Raw genomic sequence first — 22,133 nt, 5'->3', positions numbered from 1 at the left:
TCGTTCAACAGCCCCTCACTTCACCAACCAAGAGCTGCAGTGCCTTCTGTTAAGTGAATATTAATCATGTTTAACAGCATGGTGGGTGGTCGGCGTCACTTCTGGCCTTATAAAGAGGCACTGAGCAAAAACTGGGTGAGGAGCTGCATGGTTGGAACGTAAATAAATGCTGATAAAAGTACGTCAACAGTGGCTCCAGTTCTATCCTTCACGACTGGCCCTCTGGTGTACTACACCTGACTAGCCCCCACCATCAAAAATTCCTTCCCATCTTTCTTACAATCTACTGCTTTGACCAAGCTTTTGGCATCCCTCTGAATAGTCCCTGCTTTTGCTCAGCATCAAAGTTGGAGGGTCCCTCTGTATTTCAGTTCTGTAGGTGTACAGTAAGTGCACCCATTAAGAGCAGTTGATGACAGGATGAGCACATCCACCAAACTTGCGCCCTTCCCGATAACCCTCCGAGAACTGCAGCTCAGCACAACAGGTTGCCAGATGTTTGATTGTAATCCACAGCAGCATCACCTTGGCCAGGAAGTGAAAGCAAAACCTTTAGACTGATTCTATACCATGAAATATTCAACAGATTTTATGAATAAGTGGAGTGAATCAGAGCATCAAACCAGAGGAAATAGCAATGCCTAAAAATCAGATTTAAATCAGAGAACGATGATTAACTGGAATTACACGGCACTTTCACAGAACTTGCATTTCTTTCATATATAGAAAAAAATTCCACAGCCAGAGAAGAGCAGCATCTATGGATCTATAGTCAAATGCAACTCCATCCTGCTTTCCAAATCACAACCTACAATACAAGAAGTCTGGTTCCTTCTCTTCCCAATCCAACCCTCAGCCCATGTTTACCGTTCCAATAAGCACTGGTGAGAGGCACACAGAGAGAGAGAGAGAGAGAGAGAGAGAGAGGCACACACCACAGTGTGTGTGTGTGTGTGTGTGTGCGTGCGCGCGCCTCTCTCTCTCTCTCTGCATGTGCGTGCGTGCGTCTCAGAGAGAGAGGCGCACACACACACACACGGAGAGCAAGAGGTGCACACACACAGCGAGAGAGAGAGAGCGAGAGAGCGGGACACACGCGCACACACAGACACACGAGACAGAGGCACGCACACACATACACACAGCGAGAGAGAGAGGCGCACACACACAGACACAGCGACAGACAGAGAGAGAGAGAGAGAGAGAGAGAGAGGCACGCGCACACACACCCCGAGAGGCACACACAGACAGAGAGACAGAGAGAGAGAGAGAAAGAGACAGAGCGGGACACACACACAGCGAGAGAGAGAGAGAGCGGGAAACACACACACACACACACACACACACACACACACACACACACAGAGCGAGCGTGTGGGACACACACACCCCGAGAGAGAGAGAGAGAGAGAGAGAGAGAGAGAGAGAGAGAGAGAGAGAGAGAGAGCGGGACACACACACAGAGGGAGAGAGAGAGGCACACACACACACTCCCGCTCTGTGTGTGTGTGTGTGTACGCATGTGCGTGCCTCTTTTGTGTGTGTCCCTCAGAGACAGAGAGTGGCGTGTATACACACACACACACACACAGAGAGAGAGAGAGAGCGGGACGGACACACACGCACACAGAGAGAGAGCAGGACACACATGCACACGCGCGCACACACACACACACACACACACACACACAGAGAGGCACACGCACACAGCGAGAGAGAAAGAGCGGGACACACACACACGCGTACACGAGAGAGAGAGGGAGGCACACACACACGCACACAGAGAGAGAGAGAGCGGGACACACACACAGCGAGAGAGAGAGAGAGAGGCGCACACACACACACTGTCCCGCTCTCTCTCTCTCTGTGCGTGGGTGCATCTCTGTCGCTGTGTGTGCGCGCGTCTCTCTCTCTGCGTGTGTCACTCTGTGTGTGTGTGTGTGTGTGTGTGTGTGTGTGTGTCCCTCAGAGAGAGAGAGAGAGAGAGAGAGAGTGGCGCGCGCATGCGCGCACACACACACACACACACACACACACACACACACACACACACACACAGAGAGTGAGAGAGAGGCGTGCACACACACACACCGAGAGTGAGAGAGAGGCGTGCACACACACACACCGAGAGTGAGAGAGGCGTGCACACACACACACCGAGAGTGAGAGAGAGGCGTGCACACACACACACCGAGAGTGAGAGAGAGGCGTGCACACACACACACCGAGAGTGAGAGAGAGGCGTGCACACACACACACCGAGAGTGAGAGAGAGGCGTGCACACACACACACCGAGAGTGAGAGAGAGGCGTGCACACACACACACCGAGAGTAAGAAAGAGAGAGGGAGGCACAGAGAGAAAGAAAGAGAGAGGGAGGCACAGAGAGAAAGAAAGAGAGAGGGAGGCACAGAGAGAAAGAAAGAGAGAGGGAGGCACAGAGAGAAAGAAAGAGAGAGGGAGGCACAGAGAGAAAGAAAGAGAGAGGGAGGCACAGAGAGAAAGAAAGAGAGAGGGAGGCACAGAGAGAAAGAAAGAGAGAGGGAGGCACAGAGAGAAAGAAAGAGAGAGGGAGGCACAGAGAGAAAGAAAGAGAGAGGGAGGCACAGAGAGAAAGAAAGAGAGAGGGAGGCACAGAGAGAAAGAAAGAGAGAGGGAGGCACAGAGAGAAAGAAAGAGAGAGGGAGGCACAGAGAGAAAGAAAGAGAGAGGGAGGCACAGAGAGAAAGAAAGAGAGAGGGAGGCACAGAGAGAAAGAAAGAGAGAGGGAGGCACAGAGAGAAAGAAAGAGAGAGGGAGGCACAGAGAGAAAGAAAGAGAGAGGGAGGCACAGAGAGAAAGAAAGAGAGAGGGAGGCACAGAGAGAAAGAAAGAGAGAGGGAGGCACAGAGAGAAAGAAAGAGAGAGGGAGGCACAGAGAGAGACACAGACACAGACAGGCAGAGAGAGAGAGAGACACACACACAGAGACAGGCAGAGAGAGAGAGAGGGGCAGAGAGGTGGGGGGGGGGCACAGAGAGAGACATTGTGTCTGTACGTCTCTGTGTCTGAGAGAGATGTTCAGACACACAGAGATCTACTGCAGCTCAGCCCCTCATATTGAGCTCAAAAGGGATAAAAAGTGAAAAATCAACAAATGAGAAACAGAGAGCTTGTTTTTAGTAAAAATCATCCCAGCCCTGACTAAACATAGTACAACACTCATTACTCTGAAATATGAGAAGCGGACAAAGAACTTGTGCTTTTTGTTCCTCGATGTTTTGAGAGGAATTGCAGTAAATTGTTCCCCCAATGTTCCTATCCCGCTGCAATCTAAATACCACGGCATTGATCCTTTCTCTGGTACTTTACCAGACTCTGTCCTTGCGGCCACATAGCTCATCACTGACAGGCTCCTCACCAGGTCATCAGCAACCAAGGTGAAGATATGGTCATCGACCAAAATAAACTGGGCACCACATCTCGCACAAAGGTTAAAACTAAAAGATTGAAGATGGGGATTTAAATCATTTTAAGTTCTGTCCGGGGCTCTGAAGAATGGGTCAGCCTCCACAACCTTCAGAAAGGATGCTAAAAAACTGAGAACGGACAAACCATTTTCCGTCAATCACTACTTCTATTCAAATTGTAAATGCACATGTAAAGAATACACTTACGATTTTTCTACAAACAGCGGGAATCTTCCCCTTAGCTCTCATTCAAACCGCAGTTTGATTATCTCTCAGCTTTTCTTGTTCGTTGTGTGAGAAGTAAAAAATTTTTTTTTTGGAAACAGGAATTTTAAAACACTCCTGAAAAGACTAGAACGAGAATAAGGAAAGCAGCAAACAACATTTTTGAGTGAAATTCTAACCAAAACTAAAGCTAAAATGTCACTAGAGTCTGTGAACGAAAATTACTAGACTAGAACTAAGACTACAGTTTCTTCCAGAGAGTATGGAGACTAAAACTTGAGGCTCACAAACTATGGACTAAAACGTAAATGATTTCTAGGACTAAGACATTAACTGTCCTTCACTATCTCACCTAAATGGTCATTCTACCAGAGGCAGCTCTGCCAAGCTTTGCCAAGCTGCCTCTGGCTCCGGTTGCTGTGGAAACCATCCGGAGTGTTAGGGGAGGGGAGGCCAGTGGATTCCACAGCAGCCGAAAACAGGAACAACAACTGCACAGGGAGCCGCTGGCTATTGGGCATCCCCCCCACCCACCCCCACCCCCTTCCCCTCCTGGACGGAGTGAATTGGCCATGTGGTCAAGGCAGTTGGGACTAAAAAAAAAACTTACCCTGTCCTTTGGGGCGGCGGGGGGGGGAAAAATTCCAAACCCACGCTTGCTGCCTGTGTGGTGGGTGGGGGTGCTGGCTCAGCAGTGGCAGCACTGGGCAACTTCTCACTCCCCGGCAGAGATTGAGGCCAACTGCAGCCTCATTATTACTGGCTAACCACCCCCTTCCTGCTCTGCAATGGCTGCAAAACCTCACTGAAACCACCCCCCACCAACGTCAAGGGGGGCAACTGGGGAAGGTTGATCCCAATCCTTCGTCATTGGCTACAACTGCCTTCACTCCCATGGTGACTGACGGCCAGTACAGACCTGTACGAGTCTGACGGGTCATCTTGCCAATGGGTGGCTCACTGTTGACGTGCTGGCCACAATCATCTGTCCGCCAACACCAGAGGCATTAAATTGTTAAGTCACCCACTGAACTGCGAGGCCCAACTCAAACTGCAAAGAAACAAGGCCAGATGGGCGGCCCATTTCCCGTGTCCCGTTCACCCATCAGGCCTCGTGCATCACCTCCAGCACCACGTAAAAATTATCCAGTGTTTGAAATACTTTATTCAGGAGAGGTGAGGGCGCGTACAGGAGGGCACGCTGAAGGAGCCTCAGGCCACTGTGATTTAGTCAGTCACCAGCAGAGATCATACAGGAGGAGGAGGCGGCAGAGGATGCAGTTTCATCTCACTAATCACACAAACCCATGCTTTCCAAGCTGCTCCCGGCAAAATCGCCAAGATCCTCAACCCCACTTTCAAATCACCTTCGCGGCACTCAACCTTGGCAAGCTCCTCCAGCCACATGCTCCGGGCTACACGTGCTTTTGTTCTCTGCACCGCCCTCAATGAACAGTCAAGCCAATGATTGGGCCCCTTCCCTCGGGAACATTTTTTCACGAATCCCTGTGCTGCCCCATCCCTTCCAAATCCTGCTTCCTCCCACCCACACGACCTGCCCTCTCTCTCTTGACTGCATTTCCAACATCTGGCCTGTCCGAAGGCATCTCTACTTATGCTCGAGGGGGTGATTACAGAACTGAGAAGGACAGCTGATTTAAACTTGGGCTGTAAAAATAAAAAAAATTGTGGAAATCAGAAGGGTCCAGCCAAACACAAAAAAAATTTAGCTACGGCATCACTCAACGGAAGAAACTGGATTTTCAAGTGGTATGTGTTCCATTTATTGGCCTGGTGCAATTGACTTGAGCATTAAGTTTCTTTTTATAAACCTCCCTCAAATAAATGTCAGTCCAGCCCTACAGCAGGGTCTCGGAAGAAAGGGAGCCCTGAGACTTTAATCTGACAAAAGGATTTACTATTTCTTTTGTTGGTTCTCTGGAGCAACACAAAAGAGCCCAGCAATCCATTGTTAAACCTCATGATACCCACGTTCCCATTGGCCAACAGGCAAATGTTCACAGCTCCTAATTTGTATCCAAAAGCTGTCCGAGGCGCCATGGAAACCAAGGAGATTAGGAGTGGCTGACCAATCGGGACGGGACGGCGGCTGAGGGGTGGACAGTCATCCCAGACGGTTGAAGGTTAAGTCTGAGTGGCAGCAATTCTACTTGTGCCCATTGCTTTCGCATTCCCCTGGAGAGAGCGCAGGAGAGTTTGCCTATTCTCCTGTCACTTCTGGCCGGCTTGCGTGCCAGCGCTGAATTGAGCCCCGAACAAAAGAACCTGTCTGTGACTGCTCCTCTCGTCCTGTCACCATGGTGACTGTGGCACCAAACAGGGAAGGTTGGGCGGGACGGGAGGGGAGGGGGGGGTGGGGGAGAGAATTGGGGGTGGGTTGTGTGCGGTGGAAGTCGGGGGGGGGGGGGGTGCTGAGTTGGGTGGGGGAAGGGAGTGGCGGTAGCGGCTCTGAATGCAGCTGCTCAATACACAACACTAAAAAAAAACGACAAGCACCAAGACCCTTTCTTCTCACCTTATTCTGGGGGTGGGGAGGAGGGGGGCCCACTGCACAGAAACTTCATGCTTAACCTGGAAAAATCTGCAGCAAGAGAAAACGGCATGACCCAGATTCGAGGACGGATGTGAACAAAAAAAAAATAAATGAATGCAAGACGCAGCCAAGGCTCGCATTTCACTCACCTTTCCAAACTGGTCGAAATACTGCTTGACATCCTCCACTGTGGTATTTACAGATAATCCGCCCACAAAGATCTTCTTTGTTCTGGTCACCATCTATTGGGAAGCAAAATGGATTCTGGTTAAAGTGGCCATGCTTCTCACCGAACTGCCCAGAAAAATCAGCCCATACTACCCAACAGAGTAAAAGGCACACCAACAATCAAGACTGCAAACACACAGTTCTCTTGCCAGCAACCGTGCTGGTACAGCCAACAAGGAAAAGGAAGAACTTGCAGCTGTATGTTTTCATATACATATGTGTCAATTAAATACCTTTGAAATGTGGTCACTGTTGTAATGCAAGAACCTTGACAACCAATTTGCACAAAGCAAGGTCATACGAACAGCAATGAGATCATCTACTTCAGTGGCAACGCTGGTTGCAAGATAAATATTTCCTTTTGTGACCACCCGATGGGGGCAAGCGAGGCCTCAGTTTAATATCTCAGTCCAAAAGGTGCCCCCCTCTGACAGTGCAGCAAGAGGAGAGGGTCAGGCACAGGTAGTTACATCCCCTCGAGTAGCCACACAATATTACGGCTCCACCAGTATTAACTCGACAATGTCAGAAAACCCCAGGATAGCTCAATGGCCTGAAGGTAGGGATGGGGGGAAATGGAAGGAATAAAAACAGCACAGGCTCCTGTTGTGTGACCATTCCTGGCACATGCTTGTCCGGATGCTTGTTGGTGGGTGGCATGGCCATGAGGATCCCATTGACCAAATAGCTGTATAACGTGTCAAGACTGGCCACAGTACCTGACACACGCCGATAATCATAGAATCCCTATAGTGCAGAAAGCAGCCATTCAGCTCATTGAGTCTGCACTGACAACAATCCCACCCGGGGGCCCCCCCTTGACACCATGGGGCAATTTAGCATAACCAACCCACCTAACTGACACATCACAGTCCAAGGATGGATTGGCCATGCCAAATTGACCCTAGTGTCAGGGGATTAGCAGGATAAATAAGTGAGGTTACGGGAATAGGGCCTGGGTGGGATTGCGGTTGGTGCAGACTCGATGGGTCAAATGGCCTCCTTCTGCACTGTAGGGATATGATCAGGAAACCGGAGCACCTGGAGGAAACCCACACAGAAACAGGGAGAATGTGCAAACTCCACACAGACAGTGACCCGAGGTCGGAATCCAGCCCGGATCCCTTGCGCTTTGAGGCAACAGTGCTAACCACCATGACCCCGGGGTAGCCCGATAAGGAACCCCAATTTCGGCAGAGACGGCATGAGTTGATTTTCTTTCTGAAACCGCTAAGACAGCAGCAGCCCCAGATGCACAGATCCCTCTCTGAATCGCTCGCTCCGTAGTGAGGACACACAGGAGAGCCTCTCCCTTCCCCCGGTACACACTGTAACCTTTCATCGGTTATTAGATAAGAGAAACTGGGACTGGGGAACCAAATTCTGGCAAATTTCCTTTCATTTGAAAATAAATAAAATACAAAGCAGCATGATACAAGAGAATGCATCAAAAATTAACACAATCATCAATTAGCACATGAAAACTGTTCTCTTGCTGTGCAGAGATGAATCAGTAGACACTTTTCACTGAAAAGCTATTTAGATGGAAATTTATCATTTAGGAGGGCAAGTGCAGAGCCCTCTTTCTAACACAAGGCCACACCAAAGGCTTGTGCACATTTTGCTCCATTTTACTTCAGATTTCAGGAGAGTTAAGCCCAGGCACTGGCTGTGCGTGTTCTCAAAACGCATCACAGCCTTCTCCACCTCCATGGGACAGGACCGTGGGAGGGTGAGGGGCACCCAAATTAGCAGTGAAGATATGATTTGTTGCTTCCTCACACTCTGAACTAAATACCCAAAACAGGTAGCTCCCAAATTCTGATTTTGGGGTGGGGGGGGCGGTGGTGGTGGTGCACAGTCGCTGGTGTTGGGTGATGTTTCAGCAGAATGGGGACCAAAGCACCATGCGCAATGAGCACGCTCACCAGACTACCTGACAAGGAGACCACATGACAAGGCTCTAGGACTGGCTCCTCCTCCTCCTCCTCCTCCACAATCATGCACCTCCCTTCCCTCCCACCCCACGCAGCTCCAGTATACGTCGCTTCTCATTTGCTCTGCAATGCCACATTCGGCACAGGGGCTTGTCCTTGGCGCTGGGAGATGAATGGCAGCAAAACGGAGACTTGAACGAGGTGCAGGTTCGATCCCAAGTCCACCCCAAATTGGCCGATCTCCAAAAACACACTAGACCTCGGCACCTCAGGGTTATGGAAGTGGGGAGGCAAAAAATTAGCCAGGTATCCTCCTTCTGGTAACTCCTGCTATAGACAGATTTAGCTGATATTCTCAGATAAAAGCCTACACTCAGATAATGGGGCCTTAGTGTTGGTGGACAGCTGCCACCCCACTTGCCCTTGTACCTCAACAAAGAGGTAATGAGAGTTCAATTTCTTCAGGATGACTTTCAGGTTTAGATCACAAAGTCAGAGCGCCTCAAGTCTCACCGTCTTGACTGAACTTCAAGCCAATTTTTAAAAATCCAAATAAATTCATTTCAGACCGCATGCCTCATTGACTACAGCCCGAGGTCACGTCCGCAAGACAAGGGGGCAGAATGGGCAACACATTGTGGTGTCCGGGGAATGGGACAAGCAGTTCAGCTCCATCCAGCTCCACAGGAATTTTGTTGTACCATCTCTCAGCGTCAGTACTCGGCTCTGAGTCAGAGAATTGTGGTTCCAGTCCCACAGCCCAGACTGAGCAATAACACTGGCAGACACTTCACTGCAGCCCTGCGTGATAAGAGGAATTGTCTTTTGATTGAGACATTGTCCACTCAGGTGAACTTGAAATCATAGAATCCCTGCAGTGCAGGAGATCGTCACTGAGCCTACACTGACAACAATCCCACCCAGACCCGACCCCTGTAATCCCACACATTTATCCTGCTAATCCCCCTGACACTAAGGGGCAATTTATCATGGCCAATCCACCTAAATCACACATCTTTGGACTGTGGGAGGAAACCGGAGCATTTGGAGGAAACTCAGCACCGCAACGGGGAGAGCGTGCAGACTCTGCACAGACAGTGGCCCAAGCCAGGAATCGAACCCAGATCCCTGGCCTGGCACTGTGAGGCAGCAGTGCTAACTAACCACTGTGCCACCGTGTCACATTGCACTATTTTGGAGGAGATTAGGGTGGTTTGCCCTGGTGGTCAATAGTTATTTCTTAACTCAGCACCTAAAACAGAAAACCTGGGCTCCACATTACTGTGTTGAGACCTTGCTGGATGCAATTTAGCCACCACTTTTGTAGTCAGTCACTACAAAAACACATGATTTGCTGTAAACCACTTTGGATTAGCTGGAGGTCATGAAAAGCGCTTCACATGTGCAAATTCTTTCCTATATATTCAAAAGAGGAAGCAATCTTTCAGAGACACAGAATCAGCAGCAGGGTGGGCACAGAGCATTTACCAGTCCACACAATCCATTTGATAAACCAAAGCGACCTAACTTTGGGGCTGGCTTCTTTCACGCACCCTTGGACAGCAGGGTCTCCAAGACAGACATGGCAAGACTTAATTTATATTCCAATACCTCCATGAGACAATGCTAGGAAAAAAAAAATCGACAAGTGATCGAACTTGTTATCCCGCTAAGATCTGTGCCCAGTGTAATCTGGACCCGGTGAGCGGAGAGGATTTCATACTTGAAACCAAAAACCACACAGCCAAGGGTCAGTGTACAGGCACGCACACACTTGTGTTCATTGCAGAAGCGGTCTGTCCTTTAAGTCACGGGTAGATAGGTTTCTGATAGACAAGGGAATTAAAGGTTTTGGGGAGAAAGCGGGAAAGTGGAACTGATCACTTCAGATCAGCCATGATCTTATTGAATGGCGGGACAGGCTCGAAGGGCTAGATGGCCTACTCCTGCTCCTATTTCTTATGTTCTTATGCCCTGGTTTCCCATTTTCTTGCTGATATCAAGCAGTAGCTGCAGCTTTCAACTACATCATCATCATAGAACCCTACAGTGCAGAAAGAGACCATTCGACCCATCGTGTCTGCACCAACCACAATCCCACCCAGGCCCTACCCCCATATCCCCACATATCTTACCCGCTAATCCCTCTAACCTACACACCTCAGGACACTAAGGGGCAATTTCTTTTATAGCATGGCCAATCAACCCTAACCTGCACATCTTTAGACTCTGGGAGGAAACCAGAGCACCCGGAAGAAACCCACACAGACACGAGGAGAATGTGCAAACTCCACACAGACAGACAGTGACCCAAGCTGGGAATCGAACTCAGGTCCCTGGAACTGTGAAGCAGCAGTGCTAACCACTGTGCTACCAGTGCTCGCTTCAATACAAGGCAGCCCTATCGCAGGGAGTAGGTCAAAACAAAAATACAAAATAGGGAAAGCCAACACAAACTCGGGCTGTGAGCTGAAACATTCAAATTCCTGTCGTACGTGTAACTACATACATGGAGTGTGATGTTCTGGATGAAAGGGAGCACGACTACCAAGGAGGAAAGAACACAAACAGAAGACAGGAAGCTTCTTTTGAAATAATTCCCCTTTCAGGCCCAGAGAAACGTATGGCAGGAGAAGACTGTCAAAAGAAAGGATGGTGCTTGCTATTCTGGGACTGCGCACGGTGTTTATCAATGACACGTCCTGTCATGGTGTTCAGTCTCAACATCAGAATAGTGAACAGCCACTGCTCCTGTAGATCTACTGGGTCCGTGAGAGAAACACATTGATCTCTTGGACGGTCTGACTCATGTCAGGCACTGCCATACCTGGCCCAAGTTGCCCTTATCCAGGTGTTGCCCGAGATAGTGTTGCACCGTCTTTCAGATGTGGCAGCGAGCCATCTGCCCTCTCAGCCGAACATAAAAATCCCAACACGTGATTTAAGTTGGGGAGTTGTGTCCCAGCCAATATTTACCCTCAACCAATGGCTGTCATTCTGTCATTATCATAGAATCACAGAATCCCTACAATGTAGAAGGAGACCATTCGAGTCTGTACCCACCACAATCCCACCCAGACGCTATCCTTGTATCCTCACATATTTACTCTACTAGTCCCCCTGATACTAAAAGGGCAAATTTCTATGGCCAATCCACCTAACCCACACATCTGGGGAGGAAACCCACGCAGACATGGAGCAAACCTGCACGCTCCACACAGACAAGTCACCCGAGGCCAGAGTAGAACCCAGGTCTCTGGCGCTGTGAGGCAGTAGTGCTAACCCACCATGCCTCCATGTGGCTCTAAAATCATAGAATAGAATACCTACAGTGCAAAAGGAGGCCATTTGGCCCATCGAGTCTGTACCAAACACAATCCTACCCCCACAACCTCATGCATTCACTCTGCTAATATCCCGACATTAGGGTCCATTTAGTATTACCACGTGGCTTGTGGGATCGTGCTGTGCACAAACTCATTGGTATAATTCCTGCAGTCCAGCAGATGCTTTATTGGTTGCAAAGCACTCAGATATCCTGAGGTTGTGAATGGCTTCATGTAAATGCAAACCTCTCTCCTTACTGCATGGAAGATGTTGATGTTATATTGCAGGGGGAATGGCTGACATTCTCAGGAGCATCCTAGGCTATGGTGTAAACACAGATAGTAAGGTCGGCAGCCTCGCCTGGTAATTTTGATTCATGTTTAACCTCAGGTGACGATGAAGCAGGGTAGGTAAGGCAATAGGACACCGGCACAGGGGAGATGGGGTTAAGTGAACCCATGACAATTTTTAAACATCGGGGGAAGGGCATTGTCCTCAAGTCTTGACCTACGTTTCTTCCCAATTCGACCCCCATCACAGACAAATTAAGCAGCCTTTCATCTTGCGTACTGTTTCTGGGAACTCCAGTGCATGAAAAATGACTAAATGAACTTGCCTGCAAAACAGCAGTGAAAACCTTCAAAAAAATAAAGTTATTTGACAGCCGCTGCTGTCCATAAACTCTGGACTCCTGAAGGATCCAGGGGATGGGCTGTATACGGTGGGTGAGGTGGGAACAAGAAGATCGAAGGGCTTGCTGACCTTGGTTGGTGATGGAGTTATTAGTTTCATCAGTTTTGTAACAACCCTCACTCCTCAGTTCTGGTATTAAACAAATTGCTGTGGAACAAGAAATTAGTGCTCTTTGAGTGGCTTAGGGGCAAAGATCAAACGAACCTAGGAAAAAATCATCTCCCTCCAAGGAAGGATTGATTATGATTCACATAAGCTTTTTTTTCCGCTATTTCGCACCAATAATTTCCCTCTGTTCTACTCCTGCTACTATTGACTCCATGTTAATACATCACTTATTCATCATTTATGCATCAAGCTCGATATTTAGGGGCAGCAAGGCATTTGACTAGGGGCAGCATCCAATCCTATTCATATCTACCTAATAAGAAACACCACAAATGGTAATTATACCTCTTCCAAGCTCCTGCTTCAAAACAAATGTTTCACTTTTCTTTCCTATTTCAAGACTCAGCTATCCTCAGCCCACAAATTCCACACGATACAAACACCAACTCATCTAAACTTTTGGCCTCTATATCCTGTCCTTCTCACACTTGCTCACCCCAATTCGTTCCCTGCCACCAACGCATTGAAATTAGAGTTCCTATACTGACTGCAGAAGGTTCCTCCATATACACACTAACCATCCTGCACCTACAACCTCCATGCTTCCAACCTACGCTTCAACCTCTGGACCCTGGTGAATTCCCACCCCCACTCTCTCCTTTCTAACGGCAGAGCCTTCAGCCATTCAACCCTGTGTTCTGAAACTTCCTACCAAAATCCCACCTTGCTTCTCCCATAGATAGCTAGAGCCTGCTTTGGGCTTGCTGAACACAAGAAGCTAACAGAGAGGAAACGTTCATCTGATCCATCTAACTTGTCCAACATTGCTCAGAGTCCATTACTCCCTGATGAAACAGACATTCATGTTAAGGCACTCTATGTAGCTGGTGCCGGGTCTCCAAGCAAGTGGGGCTCAGGATGGTGACAACTTCACTGGAAAAGGGAGATGCAAATGGGAATGCCTCATCACAATCCAGCAAGAGGGCATTAGGTGAAGGTAGGATTAGATTCTGCTGCAACGGCCATCCATTCCTCTCTCCATCTCCCCCCACACCATTCAATCGCACCGCCCCCCAAATCCAAGAACTCTCTTGCCCCCAAATGGCAAAATATCCCAATAATGGTACGTTCTCAGCAAAGATGCGGGCATTTGCGTGAACTACCTGGTAATGGCCAGTAAAGCATTGGCACCTTCAGATGAAAGTTAGTGAAAAAGAAGGGGTGGGGGGGGGAATAAAAACAAAATTTAGGTTTTCTGTCCCTCCATCCACTCAACTGCACAATGGCATAGTCAGCTTTGCTGACCCACAGCGTCAGAGGCCAGGTTCAATTCCGGCCTTGGGTGACGGAGTTTGCACATTCTCCCCATGTCTGCGTGGGTTTACTCCGAGTAATCTAGCTTCCTCTCAGTCAAAAGGTGTGCTGGTTAGGTGGATTGGCCAAGCTAAATTGACCTTTAGCTTCCCACCATGTGCAGTTTGGATGGATTAGCCATGATAAATGTGTGGGCTTACAGGGATAGGGCAGGAGAGACCACCTGGGTAAGAAACTCTGTCAGAGAGTTGGTGCAGATTTGATGGGCCCAATGGCCTCTTCTGCACTGTAGAGATTCTATTCTATGATAAATGATACCAGTGTCATTACCAAAGTCCTACAGCATGTCGTGAGAACCCAAGAACAGGTTGCACAGTGAGAAGGTGAATTTTAAAAGAGCAGGAACATGGTACAAAAAGGATAAACTCATAAACTAGGTTTCATTCCCAGGTTTCAAGGCTTTATCCTAACAAGTTTATTTGACGTGTCAAGGAATGCCTAGGAGGGGTTGGAGCCTGTGGCCACTGAACAGATCTGCTGAAAGAGCGACATCCCTCGCTCTCAGGCCACAAGCGAAAAGGAGATTTATAGCAGGATGCAGTCTGATATAGCAGAAACAAGAGTCAACGAGAAAACAACAGCATTCTCTCAAGAGCAAAATAAATGCCTTTAAAACTGGAAGCAAGATAAACCAGAGTGCCAAAAATCCACTTTTCCAAGTAATCCTGCCTTTACTAATATAAACACTACATTATAACAAACACATGCTGACCCAGAAGGCAGGCAAAAACTGAACTAGTAACCCCTCTACCCCAAAAATAAAGCAGCTAACAACTCGGCCCAAAACACACTGAATGAAAAGGAGCAAGTGCGGCGGGACACAGGCTTGTTAATTAAGCTGCTTAGAATCCCACATTCTTTTACTTGCTTCAAAGGGGAGAAATTATCATTCGGTTCATGATAACCTACAAGGGAATACAGGGATTGAAGACGCAAGAATTATTTTCAAAAGGAGAGACCTGGCAGTTCGCAATGGTATTTCTGCTCTTTGCTACGCCATACCGCTCCCCCCCCCCCCGCCAACCCCATGCCACCCTGCTACATTCTGCGCGCCCCCCCCCCCCCCCCCACCGACCCCAAACATATCTTCCGAAGCCCAGCTAACACCAATGTTCATAGCAACAACCTTCTCACCATCTAGACTTTTTATCTTCTATTTTGGTGGCCACTACCGCACGTGACTAAATTTAGCTTGTGTTCTGTGGGTAAAATTCCTAATGCCCTCTCGGCATGGTGGCACAGTGGTTAGCACTGCTGCCTCATAGCGCCAGGGATCTGGGTTCAATTCCTAGCTTGGGGTTACTGTTTGTGCAAAGTTTGCACATTCTGCCCATGTCTGCGTAGGTTTTCTCCCACAGTGCGAAAGACAGGCCATCTAGGTGCAATGGCCGTGCTAAATTCTCCCTCAGTGTACCCAAACAGGCGCCGGAATGTGGCAACTAGGGGATTTCCACAGTGACTTCATTGCAGCGTTAACATAAGCTTACTTGTGACACAGATAAACAAACTTTAGCGTGCAGCAGCTTTTATGCAGTTACAGCAGGAGGAGGATATAGGCATCCTGGAGCACCTGGGGAGAGGGGGCAGCCCAACCATAGCCAATTCCAGCCACAACAAACAGAAACGTAGAAGAGAGGAGGCAGCCATTTGGCCCTTCGAGCCTGCTCCGCCATTCATCGCGATCAGGGCTGACTGTCCAATTCACTAGCCCAATCCTGCTTTCTCCCCATAATCCTTTGATCCCATTCGCCCCCAACAAAACACAGAGTAACTCAAAGCACCAATTGCTGATAGCAAACATCTGTCGAACATGCTACACCCTTTGTCTTGGTAGGGATGAGCAGGACTGGAGTGCAATTAAATCCTCGAATGAATGGCTCCGGCAGTGGCCACTCCAGCCCATCCTGCCTCTGCTGGTTCTAAGTAGGAGTTATCCATTTGGACAAACCCCCTTTGCTCTTTTCCCACGTTCCACATAAAGTTACCGGCCAAGCAGAGATAGTGTACGAGTTTTGCAGACCTTGCAATTTAAAAAGTGCACAGAATATCGCTTCAGATGGCACTTTAAACAGCTGGGAGCTTGTTACACGAGTGCAAGGGGGAGGACCTGCAATAGATCTAGGAATGGAGAGCTGTGTCGCTAAACCTGTTACCAACCAACATGGATTTGAAATTAGTGCAACTGGGATTTGAAAGTTCTGCTCGTGACTTTTGACAACAGATTCTGAATAACGTAGGTAGGTGCTAGTCGAGCCTGAATTACTTTGGGAGTGTCGGGTGTAAGTGTAAAGGAGAGGCTCCTTCCTGAATGAAGCAGGCTGACCTCTGCTCTCACCTTCCCCACCCCCTGTCAAACATCCTCCAAATGGACTCTCTCCCCCTCCCCCACTGCAACCCCTTTGACCACTTGGGAAAAGTCCCTCAGCTTTGCAATTTGCAGGGGGGAGGGTGGGGGTCCTGTTGTTCAATTAGAAATGCAATTACTCATGCATTGCGGCTGCAGTGCATGCCATTGGAGGAGATATATTTCACAATAGTTCAAAACAAGTTACTTACTCTACCTTTTCCTCCCCAGCAAGCTTTGTCACAAAAAAGGATAAGAACTGAAACGTCATGGGAGTGGCCATCACTCAATGCCCACACCATCCTCCCCGACTTGGGCATAACTCATACCAGGCTTTCATCCCCACCAAACACCATCAGACAAGCACCAACGTCAACCAGGACAACTGCGGGGGTGGTGGTGGTGGTGTTGCAATAACTGTGGCTGAGCCAACATTGCCCACATCCGGGGTGGAAGAGAGAGAGGGACGGACATTTGTTAAGAGAAAACAGGACAACCTCCTCGGTGGGTTGCAACACTCTCGCCTCTTGTCACAAAGTTGTGGATTCAAGCACCACTCCAAAGACCCAAGCCACAAAAAGTCCAGGCCGACACTACTGTGCTGAGGGAGGGACTGCTGGCATTTGGGTGAAACAGACTGCCCCTTCTGCCCTCACAGGTGGCTGTGAAAATTCCCATGGCTATTCAAAGGACGTCTTTCATCCTTCAGCCAGCATCATTCAAACAAACAAAAAAAAGCCAACTCACCACTGGTCTTATTAATGCTTGCGGTTGCCAAGTTTACCTCTAACACAATAATTGCTACACTCATAAAGCTATTTTATGAAGCTGTGAGGGGGTGTTCCACTGTATAAATACATATTTTTGCTGATAACCTTGCCCGCGGCTGGGATTCTCTGGTGCCACTGCAGTGAATGGAGTTCTGGCTGAGTGCCAGATTCTCCATTCTCACTGGCAGTGAGGCAGGAACGGATGAGATCAGAGAATCCCGTCCTTTTGTCGTTAGTGCGCGAAGCTGGAGAGTACTTCTTGAAAGGAGAAGCTAAACAAGCTATTTTTTTTTTGCTCACTGTCCCCTCTTACTGAAAAATACTCGCACCCAAATCAGGAGATAGCACCTTCCAAGTTTGCTGTTCAGTGCACAGCTGCCATTTTGGGTCTCCAAATGCAAGTTGCCCGCACTCAAGAGATTGGGTTACTTGGTAATCCTCCACTTAAAAAGGTAGTTGTTTGTTTTAAAATACTCCTTTTCTTTGAGAAAAAAAAAGAGAAAAGCTATTCACGCTTTGCTTTGTTTTGAGTTTCAAGTTCCTAGTGACTCACCAGTTTGCAAAGTTGCTGAGGAGCCTGATGGAATCAGACTAGCGAGTGTACGTTACAAGTCTTTGTGATGTAAGCAAATAGACCTCACCTGACTGACTGAGTGGAGGAGGACACTGCAAAATGGGTCGAGTTGACTTTTTAAGAGAAAAAAAAAATCACTAGACCCATAACAATTCTGTAAAATACTTGTTTTAACATCATAATCATTATTTTAAATTGAGTGCTTCAATCATCCCAATAGCTGACTTAATTCAAAGCTACTTCTGTGAGTGCACAACCACCGACTAGTGTCAGTGGGCAAATGCTATTTTTATTGCAGGAGATTTTAACCAAAGGTTTGGAAATCATGATTCCATCTGTTTTTCTGCCCAAAAAAAAAGAGCATTTGCTTCTGATATACAAAGGGCTGCTATTCCCTATATATTTAGGGTGTCTGAATAAGTCCATTTTTATTCAATTTTAAAAGCAGGGCTTTGGGGACTGCATTCTTCAATTCTGCTTTCCTATAGATACACATATACTCTACGAAAACCAGAAGCGTTTGCCACAAACCCACTCCATTTAGTTGACATTTCACTGGCACTTTTCTTTCAGTGAATCAATGCTTTATTGTGACAGGACAAACATTTATTTTCACCTTTAAGTCAAGTAGCGTGAAATAATATCAGGCTCAAAATATAGAGATGTAACAGTGAACTAACAGTCAGCCGATCATCCCCCAACCACAGGGTGGGGAAAAATAGAAGCAGTTCCATAACAGCATCTCACACACTTGTCACATTCTTTCACCAATACTGAAAGACCAAAAGCAACCATCACTGGCAAGGTGCATTAAACACTGAAGCTTTTGGAGGTCATTTCTACTCCATTTGTAAAGTACATTAGATACCTCTCTCTCATCATATTTGGCACACACTTTTCTGAAGCTATGTTATTCCTTCAGCGATACAACCAACCAGCCTCTGGTTTACTTTCCTGCTGTCCTTTTGAATCTGGTTTTAGTGGGACAATGGGCACATGGGGCGATTAATGTGTGATTTCTTAACCCACGGAACTACAGGGTTCAAAAGCAGCTCTAGAGAGCGATAAAATAAAAGCTTCCTCTATCTGCTGGCCGCACACAGGTCCCATGCAGAGTTCTGAACAGCCTCAAACCTACGTATTACATCCTGGAAAAAAAAACACACACACACAATTGAGAGTTAAGACAGTGAGGCAGAGTTTTATCCTGAGGCTGGTGGTGCCATGGGAGTCTCTCATACAAACGCTGGGTTGGACAAAATATTCTATTCCACAACCTGATGACAAAACAATCCACCAAAGAAAAGAGACCTGGTTTTACCAGCGTGGACAAAGGAGTGGGGAATTAAAACTGGTGGCACCATTGTTATGCAAATACGAGCCAGTTCAATTTTTAAGTGTGTGCAATAATCAGAGAAACACAAATCCCAGATGTTCTGAGCAGTTCAGATCACTAAGTGTCGCGATTTAATCGCCGGTCTGTGTTGTGTCAGCCGCTATCAGTGGGCCCTGCTGCCTCACCAAGAACAAAAGCCTGAATACCACCAGGGCCACCAGCATTTATGGAGCTGTACCCCAATGTGCCTGGCTGTCTTTGCTGCAGACAGGCCCAGAGCGGAAATGCTTGGGTGGGGATGGGGACATCACTAGCTTATGATCCAGAACCAGAAACAAATGGGCAATTTTTCCAAACCAAAACTGTCACTCCTTCCCTCCCAAGCTGAGTTTACCAGAAATAATCTTAGTATTACCCTGGTCTCCCCAGCCCAGTACAATAGGACTGGAGCAATAGGACCATGTTTCTGCCAACCGAGCATTTGTGGTGGTGGGGCAGAGAAACAACATAGGAGGATGGGGAGAGGAATAGCTAGCAGGTCAACACAACTTTCAGGACAGAACAAGGTTTCTGCTCACGTGCAGTGTCACACTTCAGCGCACTCGCTGCTATGGAATAGGACATCCTCCCATTCAATTCCTCCCCAAACCCCCCACTGCCCCACTGCCCCCCACACATTCCAACCTTCCACCATGCCTCTATCATACCCCTTAAGAGTAGGTTTCAAGGTAGAATTCAGACCTCCCCCCAACAGAGACAAGGGAGAAACAAACCAACCAGCTGGACATATCAACATAGTTCCAAACACAGAGCAAAAGGAGCAGCATCGTTAGTGAAGCTCTGGAAACAAGTCAGAGAGCTCTCTCAGCACAGTGCTGTCAGGAGACCTAAAAAGGAAAGGAGCTAAGCAGCATGACTACATTGGAAGTATCCAATGGGGAGACCACTGCTTCCCTCAGCAAGCTCCCTGCCAACAAAATAACACTGCCCACATTAGCGACCTCCAGTGCTGTGCATGCCAGGAATGGGCAACAAATGCTGGCCCTGGCCAGCGATACCCACATTCTGAGAGAGAATAAACCAATGCTGCAGGGACCAATTCTTTCAGCATCACTATCTCGCCTATCTCAGTGAAAATCCCAGAATGGTCACCAGCTCTTTATTCTTGGCTGTGCCACTTGTATTTTGTGTGTGTGTGTGTGTGTGTGTGTGTGTGTGTGTGTGTGTGTGTGTGTGTGTGTGTGTGTGTGTGTGTGTGTGTGTGTGTGTGTGTGTGTGAAAAAGAGATGTCCAAAACAATAACAAATATTATTCAAATAAATGAATATTTTGTTGACAGAAGCAAAAATGTTGGAGGGCCCTTGACCCACTGATACAATGGGACCATTGATGAGGCACTCATGCACGTTTATGTACTAATCGTACTGAGGGCTGGTTCCTTGCCTATCATTTCTCCCTCTCCACAAATGAATTTCCTTCATTAAATTAAATTTTCACCATTCTTTTCTGTAGCTCCGTTCTTCATGTCTTCCTACATAGAGTATGAATGGGCTATTCAGCCACAAACAGCATCATATTTGAGTCTGATCCCCTCCTCACCCAAGGGCCACAAATGCCTCCCAACAACTGGAGACCCAAGCAGCACTGGTCCACCTGATGTGAATTCATAAACCAGGAGAGCAGGAACTTCCTTGTTGTGGTCCAGGAGGAAAAGAACCATCCACTGGACCTTGGCACATCAAATGAGCAAACAAAACAGCTACAGCGACACAAACACCAATCTAGGAGCAGATGACTGCACCTGAGAGCACCAGGGTGCAGAAAGCCACAAGGGAGAGGGAAAACGAAAGCACAGGTGAACACAAAGGGAGCCAAGACACAGGGACAAACAGGAAGGGAGAATAGTCCACTTATGCAAGCCTGACACAAACAGATGTCTTATCCACAGATTACCCCAGCTAACCTGCAAGGCACACCAAGGCAGCTGGGGAGACACAATCTGCTCCATCTAGGATCAACCACTGCTCTGTACTTAAAGGACATGGGTACGTCACCTAAAAATAGAATCTAAGGCACTTCCTGGTGCACTGTGCATTAAGTAAGCACAGTGCTTAGCGGTACGTTGATATCAAGCTGAATGACATTATGAATATTCAATGATCGTTTCAATAATTGATACAACTATTCTATTACAAACCTAATCAGCTACACAGTCAGCAGTGCCAGCCTTTTGACAACTCGTTCTTTGAAGTTCCCCAAACATGGAGATGAAAATTTTATCCCTGGTTTTCCGAGCAGCGGCTCAGTTCTGCTTTCCTCATCTCCACCTGCCCTAGCCTGACATCAGCCATACATACCGGCAGAGCCCACTTTAACCTCACACAGGTAGGTAGCTCTTCCTCATCCTCGACAATGCTACTGGAGGCTATTTGACCACGTGGGGCATCACTCATTGCTAGGCCAAATCAGGTCATCGATCTGATATTGTTATGTATATATACACATCCCAGCTGTGGTCACTGGATAACTACCAGAAAAGGGAAACAGCAGCTTTTATCTTACCGCTGCACTTCCCTCTGAAGCCTGAAAAATCGCAAAGTATTACATTTCAATCCAACTCAGAGATCTGTTTTCTTTATCACTGAGCAAGCAATCTCCTCCCAGGTTTCTTACCAACATCTTGGAGAACATTGTGTAGAATGTTAATAGTTGGTTGCCGTTAAAGACACACAGGAAATGGATATTGTTCGGCTAAGGACTGAGGACACAGAGTCTGTTATCCCTGTAACAGGAGACTTATATTTTTCATTTGTTTAGTTGTCGCTCTCGAGAGTATGAAGAGTGTCACTTGGAAGGCTGGGTCAGCAGTTAGGACACAGTAAGAAGTCTCACAACACCAGGTTAAAGTCCAACAAGTTTATTTGATAGTAAACCCACTAGCTTTTGGGGTTTGCCCCTTCGTCAGGTGAGGGACAAACCCCAAAAGCTACTGGCGTTTACTACCAAATAAACTGGTTGGACTTTAACCTGGTGTTGTGAGACTTCTTACTGTGTTCACCCCCCATCCATCGCCAGCATCTCCACATCACGATTAGCAGTTAGGAGGCAGAGATCTGTGAAGCTGGACCCTGTGAATAAGTCTACTAACAAGGATCCTGTGTGGCTTGGATCCACGGAAGAATGCCAGCAATTCCCCATTCAGACTTTCATCTCA

The 22,133-nt window shown here is 47.8% G+C and overlaps 1 protein-coding gene across 1 annotated transcript in view; it reads right to left on the bottom strand.

Annotated features, from left to right (window-relative positions):
- Positions 1–22,133, bottom strand: part of LOC145355951 (RNA-binding protein Musashi homolog 1-like) — a 141,827-nt gene that overhangs the window by 86,311 nt on the left and 33,383 nt on the right. Inside the window, exon 6 of the mRNA XM_080208460.1 lies at positions 6,378–6,470. Coding sequence (XP_080064586.1) covers positions 6,378–6,470 — 93 coding nt within the window. The remainder of the gene's footprint in view (positions 1–6,377; positions 6,471–22,133) is intronic.

The sequence above is a fragment of the Carcharhinus amblyrhynchos genome, chromosome 20 (genome assembly GCF_965287045.1).
Source record: "Carcharhinus amblyrhynchos chromosome 20, sCarAmb.v2.hapA, whole genome shotgun sequence".
Lineage (NCBI taxonomy): Eukaryota > Metazoa > Chordata > Chondrichthyes > Carcharhiniformes > Carcharhinidae > Carcharhinus > Carcharhinus amblyrhynchos.
This window is presented reverse-complemented; position numbering and strand designations above follow the sequence as displayed.